The sequence below is a fragment of the Pleurodeles waltl genome, chromosome 5 (genome assembly GCF_031143425.1).
Source record: "Pleurodeles waltl isolate 20211129_DDA chromosome 5, aPleWal1.hap1.20221129, whole genome shotgun sequence".
NCBI classification, from domain to species: domain Eukaryota; kingdom Metazoa; phylum Chordata; class Amphibia; order Caudata; family Salamandridae; genus Pleurodeles; species Pleurodeles waltl.
In genome coordinates, this window is record NC_090444.1 from 6,010,168 (window position 1) to 6,030,674 (window position 20,507).

At 46.6% G+C, this 20,507-nt stretch overlaps 1 protein-coding gene across 2 annotated transcripts in view; it reads right to left on the bottom strand.

Moving 5' to 3' along the window:
* The window catches only part of LOC138295224 (whey acidic protein-like), a 132,558-nt gene that overhangs the window by 49,509 nt on the left and 62,542 nt on the right, over positions 1 to 20,507 (bottom strand). For both annotated transcript variants that reach the window (XM_069233405.1, XM_069233404.1), the window contains one exon: positions 9,621 to 9,773. In XM_069233405.1, coding sequence (XP_069089506.1) covers positions 9,621 to 9,773 — 153 coding nt within the window. The remainder of the gene's footprint in view (positions 1 to 9,620; positions 9,774 to 20,507) is intronic.

Consider the following 20,507-nt stretch of genomic DNA (forward strand, 5'->3'; position numbering starts at 1 on the left):
AGCTCCGGGCACCACCCTTGGGGTGGTGATGGACAGGGGAGTGGTGACTCCCCTTTCCTTTGTCAAGTTTCACGCCAGTGCAGGGACCAGGAGTTCTGTAAACCAGTGTAGACTGGCTTATGCAAGGAGGGCACCATCTGTGCCCTTCAAAGCATTTCCAGAGGCTCTGGGAGGCTACTCCTCTCAGGCCCTTAACACCTATTTCCAAAGGGAGAGGTTGTAACACCCTCTCTCAGAGGAAATTCTTTGTTCTGCCTTCCTGGGCCTGGGCTGCCCAGACCCCAGGAGGGCAGAACCCTGTCTGTGGGGTGGCAGCAGAGAAAACCCCGTAGAGCTGGTGTGGCAGTACCCGGGTTCCATAGTGGAGCACCGGGGATACATGGAATTGACTCCCCAATACCAGATTTGGAATGAGGGGACAATTCTATGATCTTAGACAGGTTACATGACCATATTCGGAGTTACCATTGTGAACTTACATATAGGTATTGACCTATATGTAGTGCACACGTGTAATGGTGTCCCCGCACTCACAAAGTCCGGGGAAATGGCCCTGAACTATGTGGGGGCACCTTTGCTAGTGCAAGGGTGCCCTCACACTTAGGGCCGTATTTATACTCTGGTTGCGCCGAATTTGCGTCGTTTTTTTCGACGCAAATTCGACGCTAAACTAACGCCAACTAACGCCATATTTATACTATGGCGTTAGACGCTTCGGGCGCCAAAGTGCCCGGAGTGAGCGTCATTTTTTAGCGTGAACCCCTTCCTTGCGTTAATGAGATGCAAGGGAGGCGTTCCCGTCTAAAAAAATGACTCCCAGGCCTTTACGTGGTATTTATACTCCCGGGCAAAAATGACACCCGGGAGTGGGCGTGGCCAAAAACGGCGCATTTGCGCCGCTTTTTAACGCCTGGGTCAGGGATGGCGTTAAGGGACAAGTGGGCTCAAAATGAGCCCACAGTGCCCTCCCCTGCCCCCAGGGACCCCCCCTGCCACCCCTGCCCACCCCAGGAGGACACCCAAGGATGGAGGGACCCATCCCAGTGAAGTACAGGTAAGTTCAGGTAAGTATAATTTTTGTTATTTTTCAATTTTCTTTTGTGGCATAGGGGGGCCTTATTTGTGCCCCCCTACATGCCACTATGCCCAATGACCATGCCCAGGGGACATAAGTCCCCTGGGCATAACCATTGGGCAAGGGGGCATGACTCCTATCTTTACAATGATAGGAGTCATGTTGATGGGGGATGGGCGTCGAAAAAAAATGGCGCAAGTCGAGTTACGACGATTTTTTCGACGTAACCTGACTTGCCCCATTTTAAGACGCCCATACGCCATTTTCCCCCTACGCCGGCGCTGTCTGGTGTACGTGGTTTTTTTCCACGCAAACCAGGCAGCGCCGGTCTGCTTGCGCCGGCTAACGCCATTCCATAAATACGGCGCCCGCATGGCGCTTCAGAATGGCGTTAGACGGCGCAAAATTTTTTGACGCTAAACTGCGTTAGCGCAGTTTAGCGTCAAAAAGTATAAATATGGGCCTTAGTAACTTTGCACCTAACCTTCAGCAAGTGAAGGTTAGACATATAGGTGACTTATAAGTTACTTAAGTGCAGTGAAAATGGCTGTGAAGTAACATGTGCGTTATTTCACTCAGGCTGCAGAGGCAGTTCTGTGTAAAGGTTTGTCTGAGCTCTCTATGGGTGGCAAAAGAATTGCTGCAGCCCATAGGGATCTCCTGGAACCCCAATACCCTGGGTACCTAGGTACCATATACTAGGGAATTATAAGGGTGTTCCAGTGTGCCAATTGAAATTGGTAAAAGTGGTCTCTAGCCTATAGTGACAAATGTAAAGGCAGACAGAGCATAAGCACTGAGGTTCTGGTTAGCAGAGCCTCAGTGACACAGTTAGTCACTACACAGGTATTCACATTCAGGCCGCACACTATGAGCACTGGGGTCCTGGCTAGCAGGATCCCAGTGAGACAGGCAAAAATAAACTTACATACATGTAAAAATGGGGGTAACATGCCAGGCAAGATGGTACTTTCATACACATAGCATATAGTGGAGTGGCGTAGAATGGAGTGGCATTCAATGGACTAGCGTAGAATGGAGTGGCATAGAGTGGAGTGGTGTACACTGGAGTGGCGTACAGTAGAGTGACATACAGTGAAATAGCATAGAGTGGAGTGGTGTAGGCTGGAATAGCGTATTATAGAGTAGTGTACAGTGCAGTGACATAAAATGAAGTGGTGTGGGCTGGAGTGGAGTACACTGGAAAAGGGTAGAGTGTAATAGTGTACAGTAGAGTGGCGTCCAATGGAACAGCGTAGAATGGAGTGGGGTGGAGTGACATTCACTGGAATGGCACAGAGTGGTGTGTCATAGAGTGCAATGGAGTAGAGTGGAATAGCATAGTGGAGTAGCGTATAGCAGACTAGCATACCCTGAAGGGGCGTAGAGTGGAACTGCATACAGTGTAATAGCGTAGAGTAGACTGGCGTAGACTGGAGTGATGAACAGTGGCATGGGGCAGAGTGTAATAACATACAGTGGAGTACTGTACACTGGAGTGGGGTCCAATCGAATGGAGTAGAATGATGTGGCAAAGAGTGGAGTGGCACATCATGAGCAGTAGGAAGGGTCTGAAGTACTGGGTGCCACCAGCACCCAGGCTCAGTAACCTTAGGCTCACTACAGAGGAGGCCATCCTCCCAGTAAATCAAGTGTGATAAAGGCTCCTTGCCAGATGGCTGGTCTGCAACCTGCTGCTGCAAACCCTCCAGAGAAGGGCATGTTTTCTGTGCCTCACAGAATGCCTTCCTGGTGGATCCCTCTTTCTGCTGCCGCTGAGTCAGCCTAGGGACCCCTCCCCCCCCAGCCCAGCCACCTCTTTCCCTGTAGGCTCCAGGGCTTCCCCCTCAGGTTCAGCCTCCTCCTGGACCGTGGGAACATCTGGAGCGGGTTTCCCACACCCCTTACCCTTCCTCCTTCCTGCAGTCACCTGGGCCACTCTTTAAGGCTCCAAGGTCTCCTTATTATCCTAACAGGCTGCCATTGACCGGGTGGACACACACATCCACCCAAACAAACCCAACATCTCTAAGTAAGACCTGTGTTACACCTCCTTCCAAGGGGAATCCTCCAGGCCATTGCCAAGCAGACAATCTACAGGCATGGTTGGACTCACAGCTACTCTCAAGGCACCTGAGACTCCCTCCCCCTCATTCAAAGGGAACCTGTGCCACTCTGCACAGGCAGTCTGAGTTGTCTACCGCAACTACCTGGTGAAGTACATGGGGATCTATCTGCTCTTCAGACACCAGGTGACTTCTCACATTAGTCACACTGGCTTCTGTGTCTCTCAGAGCCTCCACCCTCTGTTCATTGATGGTCACCAACTACCTATACTTCTTAGTGTTTTCAGGCACAAGGGTTCTCTGGACCTTCTCACTGTCCCCTAGTGAGACGAGGGTCATCTCAGCTGGCTCCCACCCACCTGGAAGCAACTCCTCCCCAAGCGCTACACTGGCCAAACCCTGTGACTGAGCACCAATGGGTGCCGGTCCACATGGGAAATTTGGGGTCCCCCCACACATGAACCACCTGGTCACATGCATAACATTTACGGGAACCTTCCCTCTGCAGGTTTCCCTTTAGAAAACCAAGGCTTCTTTTTAGCTGGGGGCTGGAAATCCTTTCCCTGGGATCTAGGGTGGGGTCCTTTAGAGAACTCCCCCTGTTTACCTTAACCACCCTTATTCTTCTTTGAGAGACCCTTCTCACCCTTGGCGTGGTCTCCCCCATACCTCTTCTAGACCCTGCTCTCCCAATGGTCTGCTTCCTGCACAAGCTTCCTGGGGTCAGTCATCTTGTTGTAAATCAGGTGCTGGCGCAGCTCTGGAAAACATAAACTGTACAAGTGCTCCCAAGCAATCAGATTGTACAGCCCTTCAAAAGTTGTTACGTTACTGCCCTTCACCCAACCATCCAACCATGTTTGGGATTCCTTCTTTTCGTAGGACCTAAACTTGTCCTTATAGTGCTGAGGAGTGAGAACCATATCTCTTGAGTAGGGTGTCCTTCATAATAGAGTAGGTGAGTCCCTGAGTATCCCCTAAGGATGTCAGACCGTCCCTACCCTCTAGCTCAAAGTACTTCCACAGACCCGCTCCCCAATGTGCTTCAGGGACCATGTTCATGTGGAGAGCTGACTCATTCCCCTTAAACCACAAATAGATGTCATCCTCCCTCTTGTAATTCTTTACTAAGTCCTTTTGAATGTGTACCCTCCTCTCAGGCTGCACTGAGGTACTGCTGCCACAGTCTCTGCTAGACTGGCTCCTCTGACCCAGCTCCCTTAAACTGAGCTCATGACCCAAGAGCATTGTTTTCTCCTCTATGGTCAACCTTCTCTCTTCCATCTCCATTTAAGCTTCTCTAATTGCAACTGGTGCAACCTCTCTGTCGGTCTGTCCTGCAACTCCTCAGGAGTCAGACCCTTAGATGACACACTGCTACGTGCTCTGAAGACCGTGCCCCCAGGCAGAACAGGTACATCCACTACCACACTATGAATACCCTGCACCTCCTCACCCTCATCCTCCTACTCTGTGTGCCTCCCAGCCTCCTTGGCTGCCATTCAGGTCTTTAATGCCATTTACAGCTCCTCCTTCCTGGCGGAGCTCTTGATTGGGCAGGCAAGATCCTTACAAAATTGCTTAAATTGAGCCACTGTGTACTTCTCCAGCTTCTCCAACTCAAAAACAGCTTTTGTAGACACAGCTGGTGCATCCCCAGTTTGAGACATGTTGGTAAGGTACACTCACAGTCGCAAAAAGAACAGAGAGTTCCCAAGAGAAGTTAAAAAAAAGATCACCAAAAATTATGGAAGCAGGAAAAAAGTCCAAAAAGAGAAAAAGCAAAAACACAAAGACAGGTAGTATGTGGTCACGCAATGGTCTGCACTGAAAGCAGTAGTGTACACTTAATCACTGTATGTCAAGTACAAATACAAGTCCATTCCTCACCATTGATCACCAATGTTAGAAATGGGGTCTTTGGTTGGCAGTCAGGTTACCCCCTGTCCAAGCAAGGACCCTCAGTCTAGCCAGAGAAAAGGAGAAACACACCTGGTTAACCCCCACCCATCCCCTTGGTAGCTTGGATTGAGCAGTAAAACTTAACCCAGAAGCAATGTGTAAAGTATTTGTACCAACACACACAGTAATACAGTGAACACACTACAAAATGGACACTACACCAGTTTAGAAAAATAGGTAATATTTATCTAAATAAAACAAGACCAAAACAACAAGAATCCAACATATACAATTCAAGATATGAATTTTCAAAAGAATGAGTCTTACTCCATAGAAAACAATGGAAACGTTGTTTTTACACAACGTACCCGGTGTACGTCAAAAATGAAGCCTCATGGACGAGCTTGCGTCAGAAAAGTCAATGATGCATCAATTCCTTACTCGCAAGTGAGGCCGTGCATCGTTTTCTTCTGCAGTCGGGTCGTGATGTGTCATTTGTCTCTCCCGCATATTTGTGTGCAGGGAAACTGATAAAAACTATGCTTTCTGCCAGGGGGACCTGTTTGATAGCTCCCGCTGTCAGAAAGAGGACTTTGTTTGCTTTTGCTTAGTGGGAGCTATCAGCTCCCATCAAGCAAAAGCAAACAGATATGTCCCAGGTGTGGGACCCCAGAACATAGCAGGAACAGATCCTGGGGGGTGGCTGTCCCCATGGCCATCATGGGCTCCTCAAGGGGGGCTGCGCGCCCCCCCCCTGCAACATGTATTGTGCATGTATGGGGAAGTGGTGGTCTCTATGGATGCAGGTCAAAAATGGACCCACCCTCTTTGTCTTATGTTAGCCCCTGGGCTGCGGGGTGGGGGCAGACGGCTCCACATGTCATCACTATTGTTCCCCAGACAGCTAGGGGACCAAGGGCCGCAGGGGGACAGGGCACCCCCCCACATGTCAATACTATTGTGCCCCAGGGAGGTGGCCAGTGTTCCCCCACATTTAATTAAACATTAGCCCTGGGGAGGTGGCAGTCCCTGGGACTGTAGGAGGGGTACAGCCCCGCCACATATCACTTTACATTGGCCCTGGGGAGGTGGTGGTCCCCGGGGCTGTGAGGGGAGTGGCCCACATGGCCCCCCGCATATTACTGAAAGTTGGCTCTGGGGAGGTGATGGTCCGCAGGGCATAGGGGAGTGCACAGGACACCCCTCCATTAACTAAAGCATTTTGTGTCATAGAGTTGGTGGTGGCCAGGGTGCACGGAGGCTGTGTGGCCCCCCCTTCATGCAGTCTAATAATCACCCTGGGGAGGTGGCGTCCCAGGGGCTTCAGCAAGCCCAGGAGGGGGCAGACATTTTTGGCATGCCTCTAGCACCTGGCCCACCCGGGGGCTTCAGTAAAAGAAAAGGGCAGGAAACTATAGTAGCTATAACACACTCTAAGGTAACTATAACTCTAGCCCCAACCATGCACAGTTTTTTCTTCAGTAATTTGACTGCTAATGTTTCATTTGTATTTTTTATGATTTTATAGAAGTTGTCATAAATGCTGCAATATCTGTGGTAATGAACAGTGTATGGCGAGGGTGTGAGTTATAGGTACCTTAGGGAGTGAGTTATAGTTACCTGAAATAACTGTAACTATAACTACTGAATTTCTATGGTTTTGTGCAAGTAAATTCAGAACCAAACTATACAGTCCCTGTACCTTTGGTTGTTTAAGTAAATGTGAATCTTTTTTTAAATTCTATTTCCTAACTATAACATCCTGTAACCGTTGGATTTTTCAATGAATTTCTATGTTTTTTTCAATGTCAAGTAACTTTAATTACTATACGTTAATCCAAACACCACAGAAGGCTGTGCACGGCAGGGTTTGGCCACAGGGCCCGTCTCTCTGGGTGTGAGAATAGGTGTTATGAGGTGTCTCTGGGTGTAAGAGGGTGTCTCTGGGGATTCATATTGGGGAGGGAGGCCCAATGACGCCCTCGCCTGGCTGATTTTGGGCCTGACCTTAATACATATTTAGGGCCGGGTCTAGGGTGGTGCGAACCATGCCATAGCACTATATGCTGACATCAGGTGCAGATGATGTGTTTGCAGGTTTATTATGGTTTCAAATGCACCTGGTGCCACATTTTTTGCCTCTAGCAGTTTTCAGGCAACAAGAACAATTTCAAGCTAGATAACTCTGTAAATAATGTTCTTCCTGGAGAGAGATCAGAGTTTTGTCTAGTGGAAGTTTTGACTCATCATTAGGTAGAGGGTTAATATGCCTGCTGCAAAGAACATCTACCATGCAAATCACAAAGTGCATGTACCGTGAATAGGTCAGTTGCTTACTGCTTTTGTCAGAGAGATCCATTTGTTGATTGCAGTTTAGAAGTTGAAATCCTAGTATAGAACAGTGAGCAATTAACTGTTGTCAAAGAGTTGCATGCAAACTTCAAGCATAGATTAGAGCGTTATGATTTTTCCCCAGTCTTTCATTAACCTAATGTCGCAAAATGGGTTCATTTGAGTAGATTATTATTAATAAAGAGACCCCCCAACCATGGAGATACATTTTAAATATTGAATTTGAGCTTCTCCAAACTAAGCACTCTTACAGTATACTGCCTACTAGTATGAATGATGTGAGTCCTACACCTTGTAGCCCTCTGTCCTCTGTAGCCCTCTGTCCTCTGTCCTATTAACATTCCCCATGGTCCTTCCCATACACTGATTTACACACCTATGATTGATTGTCTCAGTGTGATGTGTGTGTGATGTAAAGCGCTCTGACACCCTACACTGGTATGAGTGGTGCTATAATAAAATTAAATGCATCTGAGAGAGAGTAGTTATGGAGACTTGACGGGCGCTGTAAAAGGGTGGTAGTGAAGGAATCCATGGCCGTAGTGGTCATTGGGGGCTGCCAACAAACATTGTCGCACAGGGCACCACCAGCACTAAAGCTGGTCCTGTATATATTTAATGTTATTTGGGGAGGGGGTCCCCCTCCCTCTGCTGATCTGGATCCCATCACCCGGGGCCTAGCCTTGTCACCTGGGTGCCCCTAAGGGGACCCAGTCACCACCTTTGGGGACTGCTGGAGAGCCTGAATGTCCCACGTTCCCAGGTGGACTTAAAATATTTTGCCTGTGGGGAGGTGGTGGTCCCCAGGGTGCAGGGACCATGCAGCCCCTACATACTATTTAACTTAAGCCCATGGAGGTGGTGATTCCCGGCGCATAAATAAGCCCAAGAGGGAGGCTCCTTGCTGAAGTCAAGTTCCAAGATGGCAGCCAACACTTCCTTGTTGAAGTGTTGGTAGCCAATCAGATCTCTGCACAAGATTGGGAGGGTTTGCAGAGCCTTCACATCCTTACATATACAAATTTAAATTTTGTTTAATATCTCAAAACTACCAAATAACAAAAATGGTGCTTTCTGTTCCAAGAGCGACCTTTTTGCTAAATTTGGTGTAATTCCATCCGGCGGTTCGGGCTGTAGACCTGTTCAAAAACCCTATGTGAATTAACAAGGGGAAAACCCGTTTTAGGACCCCTCTCATGACCAATCTGATTCCTCTATGTATTTAAATTGCGGTCGTTCATGTTTTCTGCAGGTTTCCTATAGGGTCAACTGTCTATATAGCTCTATTATTTTAAACCTACTTTCTCAAAAACATCTAACAATTTTACACCAAATCACAAAAAAACACGCTTTCGGGGTAAATATGTAGTTTTCTGCCAAATTTGCTATAATTCTGTTAAGCAGTTTTTTCTCTACCTTAATCTAAACTTTCCCTTGGAAATTGCATGGAAAACATTTTGGGGATCTTCCCTTTTTCTCACCCCCCTCTTGATAGATCACCCCAAAACTTTCTAGTAAGGAGCTGAGGTAGATGAACTTTAAACATTTTCTGAAGGTCAATCTAATGGCGCCAAAGTTATTATCAAAACGTAAAATTTTCTTCCACTGGAACTATGATTGATGTAGCATGTAGCAGATATATTCATTGATGGACAGCAGTGTTCCAAAAGTAGTGACAGGCCCTATGTACTTACATTTGAAGTCAACATCTGTACGTTTGGATGAATATATACATGTGAAGTCCTTTGAACTCTAATGTCAGGGTGTTGAATGAATGAATGGAAACCAGTTTGTACAGCACTCTGACATCACTGTGTGGGAGGGGGAAGCTGGTATTAGTCGATAATACTCAGCATGCGGTGCAAGATTACTGGACCTGAGGCACAGGAGGGTTATGGGCCCAGGTGAGACCATTGTGGCGCATGTGACAGAACTCAGAGTTTTATTGCACAAAATAAGGTCTAGCCAGAAGCAGGGAAGCAAGTCAAGTAAAAGCAGCCTCCTTTACTGACCACCTCCATACTTGCGATTCCAACAGCACTTTATATTTTCAGCGTTTATCTATGTGCTAAAGTTATGGGGTAAACAAGTAGTGGGGAATGGCCAGTGGGAAGGGGGCTTGTGCAGCACCAAACATTCTAAACCAGCACTGCAACTCCTCTAATTGGCTGCACAGCACTTGTGCAGACAGTAATCCTGAGGCATGCCTTGCATGCGTAGAGTACCTGGAGTTTTAGGCCCTACACACTCCTGGCTACAGCGCACAACGCAGCACTTCATCTTGCCGGGGCAGTCGCTGTCGGCGGTGCATTTTGGCGGTGGGATCTCCTCAGTAGGGGGGCACAAGGAAGTATGTTCGGGACAAGTTCCCAGTTTTGCTGCAATAAAGTACAATTGATATATTAAGTGGCTTACAAACCAATGTTGCCTTTTACTCAAAAGAAATAAAAAATAACTGCACAGCTCATTATGGAACAACTTTATTCAGTCATGTGCAAAAAGGGCCAACATTTCAAAAATAAACTTCTCATTTAAATGTGGATATTACTAGTTGTCTTGAAACTGTTGGGTTGCCTTATAACATTGAGGATTGTTCTAAAACCATAAAATGTTTACTTTTGATGTACTCATTATTTCTTGATACTGTAAAAGCCTGTTTGCCTTCATTGTACCTCTAGTTCCAGTAGTATAAACTCAATGCCTTAGGGCTCACTTCCACCTTAGTGACAGTTTGAATATAGGTACAAATGGTCAGTGGGCCTGTTTTTGTAAAGGTCCCAATTAGGAGCTGTCTTCCAATGGTCCTCCCCACACACTCCCCGCTAACTTTTACTTGAACAGTGATCAAATGATTCTGGAAGGTCAGCTCAACCCAGCATTCCTCTGAAGTTGTTAACTTGTATCAACACAAACCCTGGAGGAAGTGAGAGGAAAAGAAATTGCTACCACATGTCCCCCTCCAAGCTTTATGTACCTCCGAAGAATATGATAAACAGACTTTTGGTAAGATGGTGTGGGCCACTCTGTGAGCCTCAGTCATGTCTCTGCAGTCCTAGAATATTGTGAGGATGTGATCCCAGGAGATAAGCCCACAGCTCAGGATGCAAAATGTTAGTATATCTGGGCCCTAACGAGCGGTCTGGCATCGAAGGCGGTGAGGCAGGAATAACTCCTCATGGGTCTTGAAATGGTAGATGAATGCCCTTATGATGGGCTATGAAGCAGCCAGTGGAACATAAGGTGTCATCTGCCTCCCCCATGCAGGAAAACTGTATGCCATAGCTGTGCGTCTAAGAATCACTGTTTGCATGGTAACCCAGGAAGACGCACAGTGTGCTTTTCAAGTGGCTTATTAGCATCACAAAGGAGGGTTTGGTGGTGGAGACCAGCATTGATGCAGATTATTTTAAATGGATTAGTGAGTGTCCAGGGGTGGTGAGGAGAGAGACTTCACTCATGGAACCATGATCAAGTAAGTGCAGCTGCCTGTCTGTGACTAAGGCACTTCTAAATTTGGTCTGCACACACCTCTACTTTTCCCTGGAGCTAGCTGAGAACACATTTATTGACACACTCCTGTCGGTGTAGGCACAACAGCAGAGAACAGGCAGGGGTTCAAGCAAGAACAATAGATTTGTTGGGAATCTTGTCAATAACTGAGGAATATGGTTATGGGGAAAGTCAGCCTGTTGGTGATGGGCACACCTTTGTCACTTTAAACCAGAGTAAGGGCATGAGTTGAAGGCATGTGACTGTAGCATGGCACTTTTTTGTTTACAGGAAGGCAGGAGGAAACATTTCCTAATGTTTCATGGTGGGTTTGTGGGCTTGCGTTAGGAGGAATTATAGACCTGTGCAGGTAGTTGTTGTCAGAGTCTGTGAGACTGCTTTTTCTCATCTTGCTGAGCACATTCTACAACCTAAAGTGAAATCCTGGCTTGATCTTACCAAGGCCTTTCTTTTTTAAAAGTTTTGGGGATCTTCCAATACTAAGGTATTGGATAACTACACTAAAGTATGTGGTCCCAACATGGGAATTAACAAGAAGGTGTCTTTGCTAATGCACAACTTAGCGGCGGAACAAGGTTCTTGACAATCTCCCATAGACAGATAGAAAGATGATGAGAGGGCTCAGTGAGTACGGGTTATGTGTGATGAAATAATTTGTACACTTTCTGAAATGGGTGTCCACAGTTCTGGAAAGATACTACTTTGGCAGACAAAAGCTGGAGGACTATGATTCTGTGAAAAAGCAAGTGAATGCTGTGTGAAATCTGTCCACAGTGTGTAGCTTATTTGAAAGCCAATGAGACTTAGACATGATAAACTGAAGCTCTCAACATCTGTGTGAAGTGTTGTGGCTCAAAGATGACCCACCAATGAGTAAGGTTGTCATTGTGGTAGAAAGGGTGGTACTTAAAGCAAAATGCATAAATGAAGTGAGTGAGAGGGGGGCAAAAAGACAATTTTTTGTGTGGTGTCAATGGTTAGAAATGAGAAGAGTAACAAAACAGAAGATAGGGAAGGGAGACTAAAGGTCCAGTGCTTCTTGTGTCTTCTGATGGGGCATTTCAGAAACAGTATAGTGTCTGTGTCTCGTTTTACCAGTTTCAGGCAATAAAAGCGGGAGAATAGGTCATTACATGAGGTGACCTGAGCTGGTGACCAGCAAAGCCTTGGAGGTGAATGAGGCATGCAAAGACGTTATCCTTCAAGTGGGTGCTAGGAGTGACGAGAATCCTGAGAAGTAGATGACAACTGGAGACAAGGGGAACAAAATGATGTTCAACTTGTGTTCCAATATAATAATTATTTTAATGAAGTCTTTTGAGGAGCTGTTTGCAGGAGGTGTTAAAGGCAATGGATATCAGGACATGTGAATGGATGTTTCCGATGGTGTTAAGTAAATGTTGGGTTGTCCATTGAATAATACTATGGTGTGGTGCCCAGCCTGTATATAGAAAAGTTAAAAGGTTACCTGTGGCAGTTCTTGAGGCAGAAAAGATGGAGTTGTGAAAACTTTGTAGTGCTGGAATTATAACACTACTGGAAACCACAGATTGACTGGTCCATGTAATCGTGGCCTGGAAGGCCAGTGGGCTTTGGGTAGTTGTGTTTATGCGTTTACATCATTGCCCTCAACAAAGTAGTAGTTGAGTATTATCTCCCCGTTCTCAACCTCACGGAGATGCACACCATGCTAGCAGGTGCTAAGATTTTTACAACTCTTTATCTGGCATCAATGTATAATCAAATATGGTTGCATGATTTATAGACACTAACGGCATTCATTGTGATATGAATATGAATACCATTTGGCATGGTAACAGTAGCCTCAGCATTTCAGAGGGCCATTTCCTTGATGTTAGGTGGGTTCCCAGTCATTGAATTTAAATAGGATGATGTGCTGGTTTATGGTGTGGTTTGGGAGGAGCACAATCACAGAGTTAGAACTGTGTTATGGATTTTTGAGAAACATGTTTTGATCCTCAGGGCTGAAACATGGAGTTCTGTTAGACAGAGTATTGTACCATGGAGTTCATGTTGATCAAAAGTGAGATGGAGAATGTCCCATGCCTTAAGGCTTGTCTGCCAGGAGAGGAGTGTGTGGCTGTCACCGATACAAGCTGTAAGATTTTGAACAATTATTTTTTTCAAAAAGTGCAGGATAACTCTGTAATTGAGTCTGAGGCAGTGGTGAAGTGAGTCGTAGACAAGTTTAAACTTTTCTTCAGGGGTGAAAGGTGTGAAGTCAGGACTGAACACACACACCGTTGTGAGATCTTTAGTTCAAAGAGGTTGGACGGGGTCTCCATGAATTAAGAAATGGGTAATGGCACTCCAGTGCTTTTTGTTTAGTATTTCATACTTACCCGGAGTTCTCAATTGTGCAGCAGACAACCTTTCATGTTTAATGGCTGTGGACACCTCAAAGGTTCAGGGCAAGTTGGAAAATGATCCATGGGTTGTTGTGGATGAGGTGACTGATTGGGCAGTGCAGGAGTATGAGTGGAAGGATGAGGTCCAAGGGGATCTCATTTTGACTGGTATGCTAATGTGGTTAAAGGATGGAGGTTCCCAAAGGAAACTTTTAGTGTGTGACTGCAAGTTCTATGGTTTGGTCAAAGATGAGCTCTCAGAGAGGGATGACCTGATGTTCCATGGCTCAAGACTAGTAGTTCTCAGCTTCTTGTGTTAGAGCTGGGATATGGGATATTTGGGGGTGGCCAGGGAATTTGGGCAGATTGTTGGTGTCCGAAATTCTGCCTTGTAGTGGAAAGGGCTGTAAAAGAAGGTTTAGGGTGTGTTAATAATGACCAGGTTTTGAGGACGCATGTACCATGTGTGTAAGGCAAAAGTTGGACCAACCTTGGCAGGAGATGGTGGCATTAGATATTGTGCAGCTACTGAGAAGAGAGCTGGTTGTATCATATTTTTGTCTTGGGAGATCTTTTCGCAAGGTTTTCTGTGGTCCAAAGGGTGGAAGGCAATAGTATGAAGAGTGTAATCAAGTTCTTGGATGCCATTGTTGATAGTGAAGGGTTTTTCAAAGTGCTATTATTGGATATTGGAACCCAATGTTGTTCTCCAGAAATGGAGGCATTTCTGGAAGGTTGTGGTTTTGTGATTGGACAAGAATTGTGCCCTCTACCACTCTAAGACCAACAAGGTAATGGAGAGGTTTCACAAAACCTTAAAAGAAGGATGGAGCTGCACAACATTGTGGTGGCATACCATCTCACTTCTTATTAGACCATGGGCAGTACGTTTTTTTAACTCTTCACAGTTTGAAGACCTAATTGTATATTTATTCTAGGTTGGTTGCGTTGGGGGAATGGGTTGTGTGATAGGGAAAATGATTGGGAGGAATAATAAGGGATCCCTGAGTAGTGGCAGCTCAGCTGGGCACGGATCTGCACTACAGGGTAAAATGAGGGGGGCCCTAGCTGATGGTAATAGATTGCGAATAATTGTGAGGACTGGTCATGGGTAGCAGCTGTACTTGCCAGCGACTGAGGAGCCCCTCCTAGAGAGAGACTTGACTGAGTAGAGAAGGAACTCCCTCGTTATTTTGTTACCCCCTCTACACATATTGTTCGTACACCCAGTACACCCAGCTCACACAATAACTCAAAAGGGGGTTGTGTGCAAGCATTGTCATGGAGTATAGCGGGCCTCGATAGCAAAATGGAAGATAAGGATTAGCTAGAATTTGTTAGTTCATATCACATTTGTTGCTTTCAAGAAACCTGGGCTTTAGGTGCAATCTGTGCAAATGGGTTTCTGGGGGTTGATACATGGCCGCCCATTCTAGGAAGGGGAGGCCATCTGGTGGCCTTTCGATATGGGTTTCGGGCAAGCTAAATTACAAAGCAGAGCAGAAAGACTCGCTACCTATGTTGCTTTTTGCTAACATCCAGCATATGAAACTCAGGTTTGGGGGGGGGGGAGATAGACATCTAGAATGTATACATCCCGCCAGGATGGTCATCGGAGGTCAAGAAGCTCTGGAAAGATTGTTCCACATATATTGGAAATGCTAGACAGTTTGTGATAGATGACAAATTAGCAAGGGGTAATAAAGGAGGCAGAAATTTGTTGCTGATTTGTGGAGATTTCAACACCCCAGCCTGCGATGCCATCAATAATAGTGGAATCGCGATGGAAGATCGCAGTTTAGGGATTCCTGTGTCAGGTAATGCAGCTTCAAGTCTACAAAAAAGCAGAAGAGTTTACTGATCTGTTGTTAAATAACCACCTTCGCTTTGCTAATGGGCAACATTGTTGGATGATGCTGCCAAAGCACCCTACGACAATGGAAGATGCTCTTTGGTCATTGACTATGTCATTATTAATGTTGAAGCATGGAAGACCATCCTTGATATGGCCGTGATCAGCAGAGCGAAAAGTGACCATAACCCACTTATCTTCAGCATTAGTGCCTTCGGGACAGATAATGAGATAGGAAGGGTCCTGGGGTACTATGAGGGCTCTATCAAATTGTAGAAGGAGAAGAAGGTGGGATGATAAGTACCTGCGACAACTCCTGCTCCTTGAACATATAGTGGCTAACTGTGGACAATCTATTTTAGACGCTCCGACTAGTGATAGCCCGTCGATCTTAACCACATATGATACTATGGTACGTGGAGTTGAGGGCCCTGTGGACCCTGCAGCCAGGCTAGGTGACAATAATAGAAGGGGGCGGACTGTGGAGAAAGGTTGGTTCGATGAGGAAAGTGTGAGGGCAAAGAGAGCTGTCTCCCTTGCCTTAATACAGCACCATGATTGCCGTACCAATAAAGAGGAATTCAGAGAGTGTAGAAGAAGCTATAAGTGCCTGTTGGCTACTAAGAAATTGCTGTACCAAAATACACTACGGGCAGAACTAAGGGAGGCCGCAGTTGAGAACAACTCCAAGAAATTCTGGGACTTGGTAGCCAGAATAGGGAAGGGAACGGTGAATGCTGTAGAAACTTTTATAGGTCCAGTTGTCTGGGTCCATCACTTTAGTACCCTTTACAGTACTGGTCCGGCTGGACCCTCAGATTTCAATGTGACTCAAGAAGCCCTGCCCACCTGCCTTAACCCAATAGAAATACTAATTCCGGAAGTAATCAGAGCACTGGGAGCTATGAAAAATTATAAGGCTCCTGGCCCTGATTTGGTTCCCATTGACCTCTACTGTAAGGCACTCTGTTATTGGGCTAGACTCCTCACTAAGGTGTTCAAAGCAGCCCTTGGGGGGAATGTAGCACCTCAGTCCTGGCGCTCTGCTATTATTGAAGGGAGATTGAGGCCATCCTGCTAATTATCGGCCGATCTCCTTTCTTGATGGAGCTGTGAAGGTCTTAGGGAAAGTATTGCTTAACCGGCTGCAGGGGTGGGTTGATGCCCAGGACGTTATGACAGAAGTGCAAGCTGGCTTTCGGTCTAGAGTGGGAACAATTGATCAGGTTATCTGCCTCTATGTGATCGAATATATAAATTCACAGTAATCAGGAGGTCTTCACTGTATTTGGTCTTTATAGACCTAAAAGCTGCCTTTGATTCAGTAGATAGGGGGAAACTCCGGAGGTCACTGCTGGATCTAGGGGCGGATGCTTCTCTAGCTAAAGCTATAGCAGCATTGCACTCAGACAGCACAGTCAGAGTGAGGCTTCTCTTGGGCCACATCTTTTCCTGAATGATGTGGCCCACTACCTCCTAGAAGAACAGTTAGATGTCCCTGTTGTAGCTGGTAGGAGGATCCCAATATAACTATTTGCAGATGATGAGTGTGAGAAAACAGGGCTGATTGCAGAGGCCCCCTAACCTTTTGCCCCCATTTTCCACTTTTTGCTGGTGTTTTCCTGACTCTGATGGTGCCCTGGGTACTGCTAACCAGTCCCAGGGCCTGTGCTCTGTGTAAAAGCAATATGCAAATTAGGCTAATTATAATTGGCTAAGTTAACCTACCTATAAGTCCCTAGTATATGGTAGGGCATGTAGGTTTAGGGACCACAGCATAGGTAGTGCACCCATAGGTGCACTGCTGAGGTGCCTAGTGTGATTTTAAAGGCAGGCCTGCCTTGCTGGCTGCTTTTAAAGTAAAGTTATATGCAAATTCGACTTTGGAATTTAAAGTAGTTCCAAAGTCTTAAACTACCTTATTTGTACATATAAGTCACCCCTAAGGTGTGCCCTATGTGCCCCTAGGGCTGGGTGCCATGTAACTATAAGCAGGGACTTTATAAAAGTAGTTTTATAAGCCCTAGTGAGGTAAAAACAGCCAAATTCATTTTGCCCTCATTGTAGTGAATGGCCTCCATAGGGTAGAATGGGGAGACTTTATTTTAATTTTAAAAGTCCCCTTAAGTAATGGATACCAAGAGTTTGGTATCAAATTAATTGTTATAATAAATCCCACAACTTCCAGTTGTGGGATTTAATATAACTTGTTCAGTTAAAGAGTTTTAAACTTTACCTGAAAAGTTGTCAATTTCAGCCCTGCATTGTTTTTGCTGCTGTGCTCTGATTGGCCAGCCTGGCCAGGCTGCCTTGATGAGGTGTGAAGTGGCCTGGCTTCACACAAAGAGATGTGCCTGTGGGAGGGAATTTCCCTTCAGCAAATGGTGAGGCAGGAAGGGGGAGGGCTGCCAAACTGGTCTTCAAAGGCAGAGAAGGACATTTGGAGCAACTCAGCAACACCCCCACATGCTGCAACCCCAGACAACTAGGTGCCCCCTTGATTAGATTAGGAGAGGGCAGGAGAGGGGTGTGTTTATGATTTTTAGACACACCAGTGGGTGGGCTCAGCCAGATGTAACCTCCAAAAATCAGATTCAGCCATAATGGATTTTTGAAGAATGTTGCCTCCTGGGATTGATTTTTGCCACACTTCCCAGGAAGTGGTCATCACAGGGGGAAGGACCCTGCACCTGATTGGAGAATCAGGACCCCCTGTTTTTCACCCAGGAGCAAGGATAAAACTGGCCGACCTGCACCCACACCTCGGTTCCCTAACATATCCAACAAGGAAGAACCAAAGGAGAAGAAAGATTGCCCTGCTGGACCCCTGGCCTGCACCTGGAACCTGTACTCTGAAGGACTGCACTAGCTGCACACTTGGGCTTTACCACAAGAAGGACTTTGCCTGGTTTCAAGTGGTTCAAGGAGGGACTCCCTATTTGCTACAGGTGAAAAATTTCTAACCAGAGTCTCCTGCACCAACTCCTGAAGAAATCAACCAGCTGACCACTGCCCAGTGGCCAAAAAGGAGCTTGTGCCAGGTGCATTCTGGGAGTTGTAGTCCGCACCTCCAAAGGATCATATCAGAGCTTCTGGACCCTTGGGGTGAGCTGTGGACCCCAAAAGAATCTTAAAAGAACATCTGGGAGAAGCCCCAGAAGTTTGTAGTACTTTTGAAAAAAAGCTCCATAGAGGGACCGACCCGCCGCGGCAACTCTAGCCGGCTTGCCTCAACCGCGACCCGGCCTGATTTGCAGGTTCGTCCCGGTGAAGAAAATCTCCAAAAAAGAGACTAAGGGCCTCATTATGACCCTGGCGGGTGGCGGAGGCCGCCCGCCAGGATTCCGCCCTCCATTATACCGCTCCGCGGTCAGAAGACCGCGGAGGGTATTATGAGTTTTTCCCTGGGCTGGCGGGCGGTCTCCAAAAGACCGCCCGCCAGCCCAGGGAAAAACTCCCTTCCCATGAGGATGCCGGCTCGTAATCGAGCCGGCGGAGTGGGAAGGTGCGACGGGTGCTACTGCACCCGTCGCGTATTTCACTGTCTGCTATGCAGACAGTGAAATACTAGCGGGGCCCTCTTACGGGGGCCCCACGACAATCCCTACCGCCATCCTGTTCCTGGCGGGCGAGCCGCCAGGAACAGGATGGCGGTAGGGATTGTCAGAATCCCCTCGGCGGCGCAGCGAGCTGCGCCGCCTTGGAGGATTCTTACGGGCAGTGGAAAACCGGCGGGAGAACGCCGGTTTTCCCGTTCTGACCGCGGCCAAAGCGCTGCGGTCAGAATGCCCAAGGGAGCACCGCCGGCCTGTCGGCGGTGCTCCCGCCCCCGTTGGCCCTGGCGGTTCTCTACCGCCAGGGTCAGAATGAGGGCCTAAGTCCGAAGGTAAAAAGTTGACCGGGACCTCCCAGCCAGCGTATCCGAGGAGGGCTCCAGGGACGTCGGATCAAGATCCAGGTTTGCCCCGGTCGAAGGATTTTCACCTCGAAAAAACGACTAAGTCCAAAGGTAAAAATCTCCATTAGGGCTCCCGCGATGCGTATCCAGAGAAGAGTTCCAGGAGGTCGGATTGGACTGGCAGGTTCGTCCCGTTGAAGAAAATCTTCAGAAAAGAGACTAAGGGTCAGATGTATGATTCTGGCCCATTGCGATTCGGTAATCGCAAAGGGCCATGTATCACATTTGCGAATCGGTAATTGCGATTTCTTAAAAATCGCAAATGCAATTACCGAATCGCAAATTGCGATACTGGCCGCATTCGCAGCTATGGGCCTGTTGGCCCATAGCTGCGAATTTTTAGCATTTCCTAAATTGCGATTTCTGAACCAGAAATCGCAATTTGGGAAATGCAAAAGGCCAGGGTGCTGGGGGCCTAAGGCCCCCTCTACTGCACCCCAATTTTTTATTTTTTACCATGTAAAGTACACACATGCCAAAAGGGCATTTGTGCTTTACATATTAAATTTAAAAATGCAGTTTTACTGCATTTTTTAATTTTGCACCAGGTTACCACCTGGTTGCAGACAATGGTATTTTGCATGTGCAAAATACCATTCTGCGAAAAATTGCAATTTGCAGAATTGCCTTGCGACCTGGATTTTGCGAATCGCAAATTGCGATTCGCAAAATCCAGGTTGCAACGCAAAAAATCGCAATTTTTACGATTTCTATTTTGTGGTCTGCGAATGCCTTTGATGCATTGCAGACCACTATTTTGTACTCGCAAACAGCCGATTTCGCTGTTTGAGAGTGCAAAATATTTTGATACATCTGGCCCTAAGTCCGAAGGTAAACTTTTGACCGAGGCCTCCCATGAGCTGTAGCCGAGCAGGGCTCCATCGCGGTCGGCCTTAAACTTTCACTTTGCCCGGTCGAGGTGCAACCAGATGACCCGATTGGTGCTTTTTGTTTCTAGGCGCTAAAAAAACAATAATTCTTTAAAAATTCATATCTCCGGTTCCCCTTATCCGATTTTATTCGTTTTGGGGTCATTTTAAAGATAAAAATATAACCTATTTTCATAAATTGGTTTTGGATTTTTCAACTGTTTCCTGTGTTTTATTTAATTACTGTTTTGTGATATTTGAATGCTTTACACTTTTGGGCCAGATATATCAAAAAACCAAATTGCATTTCTTAAATAGCGAATTTTAAGAAATCGCTATTTAAGAAATGCAAAATGGTATGCATGATTTTTGCGATTCGGTAATAGCGATTTCTTAAAATTCGCAAATGCTATTACCGAATCGCAAATAGAGAATCCAACTCCATTTGCACCTATGGGCCTGCTGCAAATGGTTTTGCGTTTCCTAAATTGCGAATTCCAGTTAGGAATTCGCAATTTAGGAAATGCAAATCCCAGGGTGCTGGGGGCCTAAGG